We start from the raw sequence: 16,019 nt of genomic DNA, 5'->3' as shown, positions 1-16,019 counted from the left end.
CTGTATGATATTTGGGCTTCAACAGTTTTTCAAGTGAGGAAAAACAAATGAGGTGTGTGTCCATTGTTCAACCCACATTTTCAGCATGAATGATTTATGTTTGCATGCATAAACACAAAATACGCATCCAGTAAAGCCTCACCGGCTCGTGGCGAGGCGTCCAGCTGCACTTCCTGCGCAGGTTGAGCCTCTTCCTGATTGGACACTGCTGGGCCACCCCTGTATCCACAACCCCTCCCCCCATCTCCAGGGCACGGGCGGCCGCCAGCGTCGCCAGACTGTGGAGGTCAAAGGTCAGCATGTCTTCACCTGCACGGAGACAGATTGTTTCGGTTTAGATAGCTGCATCACATAGCGGCTGACACTGTGTTATAAAACATGTTGTGTGCTGAATGGATTTATTTCTGGAACAATGAAACCATGCCTTGAAAAGTGGTGATATTTATGATATTAGCTGTGTAGTTTATTTGATGTATACTGGTGTTCCTGCTTAATCGTACACACACACAAAAACACACACACGCACACACACGAGGGGGAGAAGTAGAGAGCGATCTCTACATCTGTCACTGTCATTAACTCTGTCATTGTCACAGCACCAGCAGATGAAACAGAATATTCATGAGACAGTGCACACACACACACACACACACACAAACCTATGCAAATAAAACCCACTCATTCTGAATACACACAAGCACCTACAACATTTTCGCTGAGCTGCGCAGACACGGGCAAACTGCATGAGTGCGTGAGGGAAGAGGGAGAGAGGGAGAGAGGGAGAACGACGGGCAGGAGGAGGAGGAGGAGTGCAAGGCAGTGACGAGAAGGGAGGGAGGGGATGGGGAGTAAAGGGGAGGAGAAGCAATAAGAGGCAAAGTGTTTATTGAGCTATCTATTTATTCTCCTACATCTCCTCATTATGGACATGGACAGAATCCAATTTCCCTTTCCAGGAGGGAAGAGGACAGGAAAGGAGAGAGGAAGAGAGGAGAGGTTTTACTGGATCACTCACAGTCTGTGCACTGGAGCTGCAAGGCCTATTCACTGACATCTGACATTATTAAAACCCGTGTGTGTGAGTGGGAGATGGAGACAGAAAGGTGGTAAACAGAGGAGAGAGAAGAGGACAGGAAGGATGGAGTTTTCATCTGTGAAGTGTGATCAAAAAGAGAGAGCATGCGATGGGACAGAACAAACGGATGTGAGAACGACAGGTAAGTCCTCACAGAGTGAGAGAGAGAGAGAGAGAGAGAGAGAGAGAGAGAGAGAGAGGAGAGAGAGAGAGAGAGAGAGAGAGAGAGAGAGAGAGAGAGAGAGCAAAGGAGCTGAGGGATGCGGCTTTGTCCTGTCCCGGCTCGCAGAGGTCAATGCCATCTCATCTGTCAGACCTCCGAGCCAATGGCACGCTCCGATTACCCTGACAGGATGACATCACCGCTGACATCACCACGCCTAGTTTGGTATCCTGGAGGATGGCCACAATCAATAGATACCTTCCGCCCACAGTATACCACACACACACTCACACACACATCTTTGCACAGTAATAACCCCATACTGTGTCCCTAAAGGGAGCTGAGGGGTGTAATAAGAGGCGGCGCAGGGGATTTCAAGGGGAGAAACAAAAACAGTGGAGGAAAATTAAAAACCATTACAGCTGATATGGGCCTAGTCATCAATAGAAGTCATTAAGGAACTTTATTGAGCTGAAATTTCAATATAAAGGAAATGTGAAGGAATAAAGGAAAGTATGACACAAACAGCTCCTCTGTCTATGTGTAAATAGAAGTAATGGTGCTAATTTATACTGGAGGGGAAAGTCTCTCTTGATTCCTTAATCTGTAATTGCGATCTCCAGGGAACGGCTGAGATATCCTTCCGCGTCAAGGAGCGGCATAAATGCATCTGTCTGGGATCGGTTTCATCTCCCAAACACATTCAGGATGACAAAAACGCCATCAGCGGTATTAATAACATTCCATGCAGCAAGGCCAGAGCGGGTTTTAAATAAATGTGTTGCAATTTGGAGAGCGTTTTCCACGCCACGACAGGACTTATTGATTTCACACCTATTACGCATGCTAACCACGTGCACGCACATGTAAACAAATGCACACTCACACACTCACACTGTATCTCACACACACGCACACATGCACAGACAGCTGCAGAGCGACTTATGATTTTTACACTTATTAATTCTGTCAACAAGGCTTGCAGAGGCAGGATTTACACACAAGATTACATTGGTTTAATAAAAAAAAGAAAAAAGAAGAAGCAGGTGAGGGGGAAAAAATAACAAAGAGGGGAGGAGGAGAGGCGGGAGGAGGCGCAGGCAGGGAGCAGGCAGCCTGGTGGAGAGACACATAGACTGTGATGGAGGAGAGCAGGGATTCATCTGGGATTACTTAACAGCTTACACACAGACACACTGGCCGCCGTGCACACGCACACACAAATACAGGCAAACATACGCACACACACAGATGCTGGCATAAATAAAAACACTTTCTCTCAGAGGGACGAGAGGAAAATAGGAGCGCTTACAGGAGAAGTGTTTTAAAGGAAAGGGTCTAATTAGCAAAGCAAGACGCCAGTGCCTGGGGGACACACTGGGCAGTGTGTGTGTGTGTGTGTTTGTGTGTGTGTGCATGTGTGTATGTGTCCTGGCTTGTGTCTGAAGCCCAGCTTGTTTGTCCATCTGTGTCCCCCCTAAACACACACTCACACACATGCACACACACGCACACACACCCTATGGTCTATGGGCAAGAACAGAGAGTCCGAGCTGCGGAAGGAAGCAGGACACTTAGTGGGAAATTTCTGTGTCTATGTGTGAGTGTGTGGTTAATGTGTTAGTGAGTTGATGGCCCCACATCTGGTTTGCACACATCTCCCAGATCCCCCCTTTTTTTTTTTGCTTCACTGTAAGAGTGTGTTTGCGTGAACATAAAAGAAGTAGGATATGTTTTTCCTTTTTCCTTGATGTGATTTTCAGTGACATTTTGGTCCCTGACAACATCAGTTGTACACAGTGCATATTTAAAAAAGGACACACACATTGCTGCATTTCTGGTTTCATTTCACAGGTATTTTGTGAACTTTTGAAGGTTTTGTAAGTGGTCAAAATGCCCACAGCCGATCAAAAAAACATTTTCAAATAAACTCACCTTCACTGTCTTTCTCTTTGCTCTCCCTGCTCCTCTGCTGGATCTCCAGCTCGGCAAGTTCTCCCAGTATCTCCATGCCGTGGTGAGGCGGTGGGCTCAGGGCCTGGACAGCAGGTACTGGTGGGTACAAGGCATCTCTGGTGGCGCACAGAGCCGCGGCAATAAGGAGCTCCAGGCTCCACATGTAGGCCCCTTGGAGCTGAGCTGCTGTGCTCCCCGTGGGAGGGAGGGTGGGTTCAGAGGATGGAGAAGGAGCAGGAGAGCTACTTGTTAATTCCATCAGGTTCTGACCTGGACTCAGCCGACTCCCCTCCTCTTCCTCCTCATCCTCAACCACCTCTACATTCTGTGCATCTTTGTCCTCATCCTCCTCCAGCTCCTCCTTCTCCTCCTCTCCAGGCTCTATAGGCACAGAGACAGTACATTCTGTTGGTGCAGGCCCCATTTCGTCTCGCTCATCCTCCTCCATGTCCTCTTTTCTATGTTCCCTGTCATCCTCCTGCTCTTTGGATAGTTGGGGCTCCTCCAGGCTGGCCTTCTGGCCCGGGCAGCCCAGAGAGAGCTCTACTTTTAGGGCTTTGCCTGTGGCCAGGCAGGCTGAATCTGGGACCGGAGCTGGGGACAGGCATGGCGGCAATCCAGAAATCTCGCTCTCGGGCTCGGAGACAGAGCATCCTCTCGCTTCCACCCTCCTTTCTTCCTTCTCTTCCTCTGCAACTCCACTGTGGGAAGCCACCACTTCACAGTCTCTCTCAGCCTCTTCCTCCCTCCTCTCCTCTTCTTCAGCGAGAGGCTGAATGTGGCATGGATGTGGGAGGGACTTTGAGTCAGGCTGTGCTGGCTCCGCCTCCACCGTGGCTTGTTCAGCCAGTCGGGCTTCAGGAGGCGAGGGCCCGGCCTTGTAACCCATGGTGATTGGAGGGTAGGTGTAAACAGGTGGTAGGTCTGGTGGAAAGGGAGCAAATGGTGGATAAGTCTTCAGACATAAAACTGACAACCTGTGCATAAAATTTATTTAGAAGCATCTAAAAAAAATCTAAAATCTCCATTGTCTTGAAGTTAGGCCTTTTGCCATTCTCTTCAGGCAGACAGGATGAAGCACATGATTACAGTTGGCATAACACACTGACAGCAGGGTGCAGAAAACACAGGGAGTGTGTGTGCACATGCGTAAGTCTACGGTAGTGTGTATGAAGTGTACAGTAGTGTGTGTGTGTGTGTGTGTATATATACATACACACACACACACACACACACACACACACACACACACACACACACACATATATATATATATATATATATATAGTGTGTGTGTGTGTGTGTGTGTGTGTGTGTGTGTGTGTGTGTGTGTGTGTGTGCGTGTGTGTGTGTGGACTGTGAGTGAGTGTAGAGATCTATGTAGGATATTGATGACACCCTGCCGTTTTCCTGTGATTGCAGCGCCGGCCCTGTCACCCCTGCGCTCTTATTATTGATGGTATCCCTCCGCCCCCTGACAACACAGCCAGATGAATGCGTATCCTTCCGCCTGTACTTCTCAAGGACCCCTGAAGGATAAGGAGGCTCTGTCTGAAGATTTCACTGACCTTCCTCTTGTGACACACATGCAAGCTCAGACACACACATGCATGCTGGCAGGTCACACATACACACACTGAGTGCCCATATGCTTTCTCTGACCTTAATGGCTGACCTGCCTGCTGTCCCTCTTTAGCTTGCACAGGAAAAAATGCACACACACCACACTCACTCAAGGACACACAGAGCAAGGGATCAGCCATGCTTCAAACAATTTCTGCAAAATCAAAAGAATACCACGCTTCAAAGACCAGTGCTACATTTCTGCAGCAGCACCCTCCACCTCCCTCCCTCTCTTTTTTCCTCTCACTCTATGTGTGTCTATGTCTGTCTTGCCTTGCCTCTTACTCTCTCTCCTGTTTGCTGTATATAGTTTCGGTACCTGACTGTACAACCTACTGGTAAAGTTCATCTTTACAGTTGGACGTTGTATTCATTAACCAGCCTAGATGTCTCCACACTCACCTGGCTCTAAGGATTGTGGGTAGTCCTGAGGTGGCTGTCCTTCTCCTCTGTCACTGGCCCTTTCCAGCCCTTTAGAAAGGTGTGAAGGAGCAGGGCTGAGTGCTGGGGAGCGGGGTGCCGCTGCCGCCGGGCTCGGCGCCGGGGTCAGAGGGTTCGGCGGGTGCGGCCGCCTGGACGGGGAGTGGTAGCAAGGTGACTGACGGCTGCTGGGACACATCCCCGGAGACGGCGTGGGTGTCTTGGGTGGAGGAGGGGTGTGAGAGAAGGGTTTGGCCACGTGTGAGGAGGTGGTGGATGCAGAAGAGGAAGAAGAAGAGGAGGGAGTTCTGGATGCGGAAGATTCATGAGGAGAGTCCTCTATAGTTATAGCATGCTCCTCGTGTTTTCTCTGCAAAACGGGTAGAAAATGGTTTCTTAAGGAATAATGCTCAAACTTTTTAAATAAGAAAATAAACCAACCATACCGTTTCATATAAATTAATACATTTCGACATTGCTACATTGTTTAGTCTAAAACTAAAAACTTCACCCTGGAACATTGTATCTCAAGCAGGAGATGCAGTTTGCTTTAAATAAATAGGACAAGTGGTAATTAAACACATAGACACAAATATCTAAAAAATAGCAAAAAAATAAATAAAAAATGAAAAAAAAAAAGCCATGAGAAAAAATCTGTGTCAACCTCACTGTTTGATTGCCAAATGATCTGGCAATGTGAAAGTGCAGAAGCACCACATAATACAATGGCCCAATAAAACCTTTTGCCAAAAAAAAAGAGAAATAATTGTAAGCCATTGACACAGACGATTATTGCTGAGTGGGATTTTTTCTTTCAATGTTGAGAAACCAGGACCTTCTAACAAAATTGTGGTGCTGCATTTCAGTCATGACTACTCAAAGGAGGAAGATGAAACTTTGCACGAGTTCACAATATTTCCACACTTCCTAATTCTCATTTCCCCATGGTTTCACAACAATAAGTTAACAGCATTTTACATGCTTGGGCTGAAATGCAACCTCTCTTCAAATGTGTGTGGGTTATATTAGCATTCATTTTACCTGTCCTAAGGAGTGCCGCTGCATGTGCTCCATGGCTCGCTGCTGCTGCTGGTGCTGATGCTGCAGGGCGTACAGGTCCTGTTGCCGCAGGAATGAGGAGCGGGAGTAGACGGGGTGGTGCTGCAGGTGAGAGGGAGGGCCTCTGCCTCCATACACGGGGGGCCACAGGCCTGACTGCTCCAGAACATCTGGGGTAGGAAACAGAAAGAGACAGACAAGAAATAAGAGATGGTTTTTAGCATTTTGTTTGAATTTAAGAGCAGAAATATGCATCAAAAAGAGAACAAAGCAAGACATCCCTACTGGCAAACCTGCACAAATTGCATTGAATAAATAAGCGGTCAGTAAAAATATATTTTCATGCCTGCAGCATCCCAGCAAAGACATGAAGAGAGAAACTGTGTCAATGGACCCTTGAACTGCCCTTTGGAATATATGGGATTGCAGAGGAGTTTGGCCATCTTAGCTGAAAATGTAAGTACTTTGACCTATATGAGATGTATGTTGGTCTCAGACACAATCAATGAATCCTGAATGCATGCTTCACATCTCCCACCATCCACCATCTTTTACTTGTTCTACTTTCTATATTTTATTTTCCTCTGAAGGGAAACATATTTTACACACATGTACACGTAGACACACACACACACGCACACACACACACACACACACACACACACACACACACACACACACACACACACACACACACACATCCCTCCTTGGCTGCCTTGTCGCTGGGAACCTTTGTTCTGTGAGATTAGCCTGAGTGGGCTAATGTTTCCCAGGGGAAGGGTTCAGTGGATGCACTTCCCCTCTCTGCAGGAACTCCCACGGAGCGAGGCAAGGGAGGCGGGAGATAATTAAATTTCACAGCCTGTTTGCAAAGCAGACACACACACATGCACGGACGCACACACACATGCACGCACGCATGCGCGCGCACACACACACTCTTTTCTCTGTCTAGCAATGGCTGAGATGTACACTACAACCCTTAACACTGAGCAATGTCTCATGTTGTCTCAGACATGAACACAACTAACTTTAGATGTCCATACACATGCACACACGTACACACGACGTCTAGTTCAAACACACCAGTGCTCCACTACAAAAGAGATGAACACCAGTTAAAATGGTTTGCATAATGCCGGGCACATGCAGAGGGGGGCAATGGAATAGCTGCTCCCATTAACAAAGCTATAAAACATGGTCCCACTGACACAGGGACTTAGTTGAGCATTATATTATGATTAGCCAATGATACTAAAACTCTGGGAGAGAAATGGCAGCAGCTCTGATGGCACAAATGGAGAGAAAAGGGGGAGGTGGGGGGCAGCAAGTACGGGTAGACAGCAATGAATATGAGCTCTGCTGGTTTTGTGTGTGTGTGTGTGTGTGTGTGTGTGTGTGTGTGTGTGTGTGTGTGTGTGTGTGTGTGTGTGTGTGTGTGTGTGTGTGTGTGTGTGTGTGTGTGTGTGTGTGATGTAAAAAGATTCTTAGTGTACCAAGGTGATGATGAGGCCCAGGTTCTGTAGGAAGAACCACCAGTGGGGAGTTAGGGTCTTGGGTGAGCGACCCCAAGACGGGCTGCAGAGGGCTGGGCAGACCTGGTGGGAAGCCGGGGCTCATTCCCACGTGGCTCAGACCTGGAATAAAGATATACACATAACAGTTGAATGAGAGCAACATTTAAATACTTTACAGCTCCAAAAAAATAGTGTTGTGCTCAGTGGGTAAATCTTGGGTTGTGGTCTGTAAAGAAAAGATATTGTTTGTGTTCCTCAAAAATGTATGAAAGAGGTGCCTGTGTTGAGGAGCAGGAGTAAGGTGTAATTTCAATAAAATGCTGTTAATTAAAGAAAGCAACCAGTCTTAACCTTTGCATGTCTTCATCAAGGTTTGAACCCTCAAAATTAGTTTTGTTCCTTTATGCACCAGTTCCTCATGTTTGCTCAGCTCAATGTGTCAATAAAGGTTTTTCCATTTACTGTTCGAATCACTTCAAAAAAACTTTTCCAAGAAATAAGCAAAAGTCCTCTGTATTCAACATTAGCAGCAATGGCACCATGGTTGAACAAAAGACCCCCCTCTTGGTACACTGACAAAAGGTGCAGGTTCTATGTGTGAAGGAAAACTGTGCTCACTGGCCCCTCCACTCTACTCACTGTACGAATGCCCCATCCAGAGGGAGGGACTTCCTGTCCTTTGCATCCAGTGGTGGTGAGCCGGATGAGCATGAGCAGCGGGGTCCGCCCCTAACTGACTGGCCCCTCCGGGAACCAAGAGGTGAGAGGTCAGGTCACCATGGCAACTACTAGAAGGATGGATCCTGGCGAACTCCACACGATCCTTGTTTTCCCTGTCGTGACGGTAGGCGGGATGAAGTTCGTCATTATCTTGATTATCCCTCGTTTTGTCATCATCATCATCGTCACCATCATTATGATCGTTATCTTCATCCTTGTCACCTTCATTACCACTACTACCATTATAATCATCAAGAAAAGGAAATATGACGGCAACAGGAAGAGCCATCATCTTGTACCTGGTCTATGAGTTCTCATTATATGTTTTCTTCCCTTAATATGACTACATAATAAGAGTCTGATACTTCAGAGACATCCGTATTAGTCCCCATAACATTAATGCACCACATCTCATCTCTGAGAAGAAGAGAGAGAGAGGGGGGAGGAGAGAGAGTGTAGGGGGAACAGAAATACCACATCAAAGGGTGAGAAGAGTAAATGGAGTGAGGGGATGAGAGAAAAGAGAAGCAGCCTCAGACTGGGAGAGAGAAGCCGAGAGAATAAAAGAAGTGCAGCTTATCAGATGAGAGGAAAAATGAAAAGATGCTACCTTGTGTGTGTGTGAGTCTCTGAGTGTATGTGCACATGTGTTGGTGTTTGTGACTTTAAGTGTACCTGATGATCATTTCTCTGTCTCTGTCCAGATGATGAAGGCTAATCTGGTCCTCAGTCATCCTCTTCCTCTCCTCTGCCTCTCGACCAAGAGGATACATAGGGCGCGACACCCCTGGATTTGTAAACCAAAGCAACATGCTTACAGCAACTGTCAGGCACGAATCAAAAATGTCACGAGACGGCAATGTTTCAGACACGTGTACTTCTGAAAACACAATGTGATGAGGGCATTCTGACCACATCCTTAAATGTTTTTCTTGTTTCTGTTTCTATCTAGATACTCTTTTACATAATGCCATATTGTGATGCTCATTGTATGCCAGAAATTGTACCCTCCTTCCATACCTAATAATCATCAATATGCCTCATATATAGGACAAAAAAATTGCTTCAAGGCCTTTAACAACCACAGACCATGCAGATATACATCTTTGCAATTTAAGTCTAAGAGTCTGACATGCTTAAAGCTTCTCTGCAAAGTTTGGCCACTTAGTCACGGAAATGAGCCCCAGTAAACGTCAAAAAGAATCAAGAAATGTGAGATGCTTTGCAACATCAGTAGCTGTTAAATCATGTTTGTTTTTTTTTCACTTGATGCAGTCTAGAGTCCAAAAATTAATTGACTTTCAGAGCAAGGAGCATAAATGATGCCTGACCTTTCATGCTGGGCAGCACCCTGCCCTGTCTGCTGTGTCCAGGGGTGTTGTCAGGGGAACGATGGGGGGGCCTGGCTACTGCAACCGCAATACCCACCGGAGGCTGTCGCACCTCCCCCTCACCTGCCTCCCCTGCCTCTTTCCCACCTCTGTCACTCCTCTCCCCCTCATTAGTGGAGCCTCTGCGAGGAGGGAGTGATTGTTTGGGAGGGTCTTGCAGGGAGGTGTTGCTCTTGGCTCCTCCTCTGTCCACCTTCTCTGATCTCTCTCCACTTTGCTTGAGGCAGCCCAGACCTCCAAAAGGGCCCCGCTGTGGCAGCAGCAGAGGCTGCTGGCAGCTGTAATTCATTAAGTTCTTCATGGCACTGCCCTCACCCTCACTGGTGAGTGAAGCGGAGCGGGATAGAGGTGGAGGTGGCTGAGAATGGGGCTGGTTATGGTCACTGTTTGGAGCTCTGGTGCTGAGCCCTCTTACTTCACCATTACCAACTGATGGATGATGGGAGCCTTTTCTCTGATCCTCTTGGTAGCTGCCCCGAGCACCCCAGGAAGATGCTGTTTGACCTCCATCTCTTCCCCTCTCTTCTGCACTTGCTCCATGGCTGCTGTGCTGCTGATGCCGTATCCTGGCAACCTTTTGTCCCTCCCTGTGAGCCCCGGACCCCACCCTCCCATCAAGATGCGGACCGGAGTGGGAGCAGTCCCTGAAGGGAGGAGTGCTGGTGTCTGGGCCTGTCTTGGGTGTGCCCTGTCCAGCTACAGGATGTGTGGTCTGGGCATCTAGTGGGAGTGAAGGACGGTAAACTTCGTCCACAGCCTCTACATCTCTGAGAGATGAAGATGTTTCCAAGCTGCAGGACCGCAGCTCAGGCTGAGAGTTCACGTTGGAGCTGGGTTTATGGAAGTGTTGCGTCTGTTGGCTCCAGTCAGGAGGTTTGTCAGCCTTGCCGTATCCTAGCTGTTGCTGGTGTGGTTGGGATTTGTCCTTCTTCTGGCAACTGCTAAGTCGGCTGAGGTGATGAGAGGAACTTTCATAAGATCCTTCTCCAGTCTTGTCCTCTCCCTTTCGACCACCTCCTCCTGCTCCACGACAGTCAGTGGCTGCCAGGTCTCCCAGTGGCCCAACTGAGGGCACAAAGGTTGGTCCAATGACTTTGGTCTCCCTGCCAGACCCTCCAGGAGTGGATGCCGGATCTTTGGAGGGTGTCAGTGTAAGAGGCGCTGGGGGACAGTAAAATTCAGGATGAGGATGGTGATGTGCATGGTGTAGCCACCCTCCTGCCACTGTGGAGCCCATGTGCAAGGCATGAGGAGGAGGCGGTGGAGGCGGAGGAGGAGGCATGGAGTAGGAGGCCACAGAGTGGGGTGTTGGAGGTGCCAAGATGGCTGTCACTGCAGCTGCACCTCTTCTCATACATTCATTGGGAGAGGCTGAGGATTCACTGATCCTCATCTCCCCATTTATGGGTCCATCCTTGGAGCACCGCCTGCCGCCTCCAGATGGAGGTCTACCCACCCCACCACCACTGCAGCTGCTCAGTGCTCCCCCCTTTCCTCCAGTGCCAGTCTCTGCTACCGAACCACTGGACAGTTTACAGGCACTCATATGTTTTGTCTCCTGAGTGCCTGAGTCACTGTCTCTGTACTCCTTCTGCCGCTCCAAAGAGTGTCTGTGGTCCTCCTCCCTGCCCTGCGGTGTGAGGTGAGGAAGGAGGGCATGATGGGGGTGGGGGTAAGTTTGTTGGTGGTGGCTGGATGGAGTGGCAGCAGGGTTCGTCTGATGAGGATGGTGCTGATGAAGCTGATGTTGTTTGTCTTTGCTCTCGTGGTGCCGCTCCTTGCTGCTTGATCGCTCCTTCATTTTTGACACAGATGAAACCCCTTTCTCACCCGCATCCTTGGTGCTCTTCCCACCTCCTCCCCCACTGTCTGTATCTCGGCTACAAGAGCCGAGTGGGTGGCCTGGGGCGGTCCTGGACAGCGGAGGAAGGCCATGAGTGGTGGAGAGCAGAGGGGGCTGGGGAGGAAGGCCTCTCAGGTAGAAGTGATCTGGGAAGAGAGGAGAAGATTTAAATTGATCTCTGAAGTCGAATATTAAAATAAGTTTCTGTGATATCTGGCGAAACGCTACACCCTGAGTTACCAGCCGTTTTTACTCCTGTGGTGAATGCTGATCAAGCATTTTGGGCATGTACATATAAAGCGATGTTTTCGTGACATTCATACGCACACCTACCTTTTTGAGTTTCATAGAAGCGGTGCTGTCCATAGAGACCGTTGCTGTGGTGATCCAGGGGACTCATGGGGAGAAAAGGAGAAGCGAGACTTCCTGAATAGCTGGGGTACCCTGTCAGAGGGAGGGAGAGAGAGAAAGAATTGATGTTTCTCCACAGCGTTGACATTCAGCAGCCCTCTAAACAAACAGTTTATCTCTACAATCTATCATGAAACAGGGCCATTTTGGAAAACACAGAAAAAATATGGCCAGTTAGTGCTACTTTCACCATAAAGGCACTTTTGCACAAACACGCCACATGAGTTGACATTATTTACAGTGGACAAAGTGGTGACAAAAACCACAGCCGACAGCTACTGCCAAGTGTTTGCAGCATTTAACTGAATGGAATTTGCTCTTCTACAAAACACATTTTTCCCAAACCCAAGACAAATAGTATGAAGCTTCGCAAACCCCCCTCCTTAAAACACACACACGCAGTCCTCCCAGGAGGTCACTGGGAGGTGAATGGTCGTTCCACTCTGTTCCTTGTCTTCAAGGACATTGAACTGCATCGTAGGATAGAGGAGGTCTTGCTGGTTGTGTTGATGGGGGTGGATGGGTGAGGCTGGGTGCGGGTGTGCATGTATGTGGGGTTGTCATGGTGGTTGAGAGGGGGGCTATTGGGGGGGAGGCAGCGAAATTACCACAGGCCCATGCACATACACACAAACGCATATGCAAGTGCACAAACACATATGCATAGGAGGCACACATTATGGGGCCAAAAGGCTTGGATTGTGTGTGTGTGTGTGTGTGTGTGTGTGTGTGTGTGTGTGTGTGTTCTCCAGCAGCTGGTTTCATGCCCCACAGAGTGTCCTTGCCGGCCCGTTAATTGGCAGCCGTTAAAAGTTTAACGGTGGTGGCCAAAGTAAACAGCACTCCATAAAAACTCATCCTACGCATTCCACAGTCGCACTGCAAAACCACCAACACCCCCTCACTGCTCCCAGCATGTGTATGTGGGACTCAGTCTGTCTGCATGTTCCTGCTGCAATATAAATGCATGAATGTACACTGTGTGTGTGAGTGTCAGTGTGTGCGTGATTACTCTGACTGGTTAACAACCAGTGAATCTAAATGGCGACAATTAGCCAAAAGGCTCTATCAGCCATCTAAAGCCAATCCCCTGGGTAATGATGAGTGATAAAACTCAGGAGGGAGGGAGGGAGGGGAGGATGAGAAGGAAGAAGAGGGGAAGAGGGGAACAAAGACGGCAGAGGGACACGGTGAGAAAAAAATGAAAGGAGGGAGGGAAGGGAGGAAGGGACAGCAGAGGTTAGTGATTGAACGAATGATGTAAAGACGGTAAAAGTAAAAGAGACACCAGAAGAACAGGGCTGTCAATATAAAAAGCCCCCAATCTGGTGCTGCTCTGAGGTGTATGGAGAGGGGAGTGTGTGTGTGTGTGTGTGTGTGTGTGTGTGTGTGTGTGTGTGTGTGTGTGTGTGTGTGTGTGTGTGTGTGTGTGTCTGAGAGGGGGGATGGAAGATGAAGGAGGAAGTGAAAGGGAAGTGGTGAGCTTTGAGATGGATGAGATGAGAAGAAAGAGGAAAGGGAGGCAAGAAGAGGAGCGCGAGCACACGAGAGAGGGGACAAAAAACAAGGACAGGTGTGGAAGAGAGAGAGCGAGCGGGCGAGGATCGTCTCTGTGTGTGTGTGTGTGTGTGTGTGTGTGTGTGTGTGTGTGTGTGTGTGTGTGAAAAAGAGAGAGAAAGACAGAGAGAGAAAGACTTCTGTGTGTGTGTGTGTGTGTGTGTGTGTGTGTGTGTGTGTGTGTGTGTGTGTGTGTGCATGTGAGGAAAAATGTGATGTTTTTCAAACCGCTGTGCATTTCTCTGTGAATATGTCTCATCTGTGACAATGTGTGTGTCTGTAGCGTGCGCGCACGTGTGTGTTTGTCCGTGCGCGCGCTGTGTGTATCGGCCAGGTTTCTTCTCTCTGTGCTGGCTACGCTCCACTCTCTGGACCGTGGCCAGCTGGCAGACCGCCTACCAGAGCTCCCTGGCTTGAATTCTTAAAAACAATCATTTGTAGTGTGTGTGTGCGCGCGTCCCTGCTTGTGAGTGTACGTGTGTGTGTTCAGACATCAAAGCCGAGCCACACAGACACAAAATCTGTCTGATAGGCACACACACTCTCCCTCCGCACACACATTCTTGCTCTCTCCTCACCGCCGCTGCTCTCTCTCGAGTTCCCGTTGAAGTCCTGCCTCCGACTCTTTCTATGAATCTGATTTAAGACAGTCACTCCGGGCGACATTAGCGCTCATTTTCAGGGCTTAACTGTTGCTATTTATCGCTCGATGAGCTGCAAATGAGGCGGTTGTACAAACAAAACTCTTGTCTCCTCTCAAGCTTTAAAGCTGCATCAGGAGAGATTTCTATGTAAAAACACAGCTCTCATGAGTTCATCTTATGAGCTTAACTCACAAATTTGGGCCGCAGCGGAGAAGTGTCCTGCCTCCACGAGGGAGAGGCAGCATGTTCGCCTTATTTGCCCAAATTAAATTCTGGTGTGTACACTTCTTCACCAACAGGATGTGACAGATTAAAATTTAGAGAGGGGGAATAAAAACTGTCTCATAAACAGCAGCGTCCTCCAGAGAAAGCTGGACTGTGTGGCTCCTCTGGTACAAAACATTTAAAGGCTGATTACTAATAGAAATTACTTTATATTTTAAATCCGAGCTGTGACAGATGGTGGAAAAGTGACAAATGTGCAGGCTTGCTGTTGTTTGGTCAAATGGTTGATGGGATCACTGGCAGGCTGCTGTAAAATAAGTCAGAAGGGCCCTTTTTTACAACATTTTGACAAGTCATAGCAGGAAATGCACAGGTGTAACTAATAACATTCCCAATGGCTCCAGTGTCACATTAAGTCATGCACAATAGCAGGATGCTGAAACCGGCTCACCTGAATGGAATGCAGTCGCTGTTAATGTCACTGATGACTGTGCTTTTCCTGCTATGAACTGGTTAAAGAGCATTACTCGCTGTGACATCAAAGGCAACAAATAAAGTTGACATCTGCACTGGAAGCTGGCTGAGTCTAATTCCTCAGTGACAATATTTAGAGATGTCAAATGCCTTCCCAAGGCGACATCACTGTGTCGTTTACTTACACTTAGTGGAAAACTGGCGAAACATGAAATTCTGATTCTGACCGTTTTCAGTTGGTTGAGAAATACAGCCTGTGGCGGAAGTCTTTTTGGAAGTTATCTCTTTAGACCCATCTTGCTGTCAAAAGTGAAATCCGCTTACACACACATGCACACGCATACCTGAAAGCGACAGATAACTAAGTCGAGCTCACTCTTTGACCACAAACGGTTAACAGCCGAAAGAGGACATGATACATGTGGATGCGCACATTTTTGTGTGCGTGTGTGTGTCTGATCAGGAAGGGGGCCGTTGGAGGTCGGTTAGCACAGAAGGGGCCCTGAGGGTGGGGCTGCGGTCAGAGGGGGAGGGGGCTGTGAAGAGAGAGAGAGGATGGTGGAAATGGGGGTAAGTTTCAGTCGGTGTGTGTGTGTGTGAGTGTGAGGGGGTGTAGGAGCTCATGAAACTTAAAACTCACCCCTAAAAGAGAGTCGGGGGCTGAGGACTGATTGAGTGAAAGGAGGGGAGTGAATGGAAGGAGACTGAAGCTGAACCGCCGCAGACTATGATGATTACTGCATGAAGGTGTGTGTTTGTTTGGGTGTTTACGGGTTGGGCAAGAGGAAGAGGAAGGTTTTGGTTGTGCACCGGTTTTGAAAGCGTCACGGTGCTCGAGCTCTGAACTAGAAAACAGCCACAAACACAAAGCCACATGCCTGCTGACATACAGAGCCAGAAGAGAGCTGCATGTGTGTGTGTGTTTCTATAAGTAGCATCAT

The 16,019-nt window shown here is 48.3% G+C and overlaps 1 protein-coding gene across 1 annotated transcript in view; it reads right to left on the bottom strand.

The window, feature by feature from the left end:
• Positions 1-16,019, bottom strand: part of bahcc1b (BAH domain and coiled-coil containing 1b) — a 56,017-nt gene that overhangs the window by 16,790 nt on the left and 23,208 nt on the right. Inside the window, exons 4-12 of the mRNA XM_070990230.1 lie at positions 12,101-12,211; positions 9,865-11,913; positions 9,209-9,320; positions 8,453-8,646; positions 7,793-7,933; positions 6,279-6,466; positions 5,220-5,607; positions 3,174-4,118; positions 143-309 (exon numbers count right to left, since the gene is read on the bottom strand). Of these exons, the coding sequence (XP_070846331.1) occupies positions 143-309; positions 3,174-4,118; positions 5,220-5,607; positions 6,279-6,466; positions 7,793-7,933; positions 8,453-8,646; positions 9,209-9,320; positions 9,865-11,913; positions 12,101-12,211 (4,295 nt within the window). The remainder of the gene's footprint in view (positions 1-142; positions 310-3,173; positions 4,119-5,219; positions 5,608-6,278; positions 6,467-7,792; positions 7,934-8,452; positions 8,647-9,208; positions 9,321-9,864; positions 11,914-12,100; positions 12,212-16,019) is intronic.

The sequence above is a fragment of the Chaetodon trifascialis genome, chromosome 21 (genome assembly GCF_039877785.1).
Source record: "Chaetodon trifascialis isolate fChaTrf1 chromosome 21, fChaTrf1.hap1, whole genome shotgun sequence".
In the NCBI taxonomy this organism is placed as follows: Eukaryota; Metazoa; Chordata; class Actinopteri; order Chaetodontiformes; family Chaetodontidae; genus Chaetodon; species Chaetodon trifascialis.
Note: the sequence above shows the minus strand (reverse complement) of the source record. Positions and strands in the feature narration are given on the sequence as shown.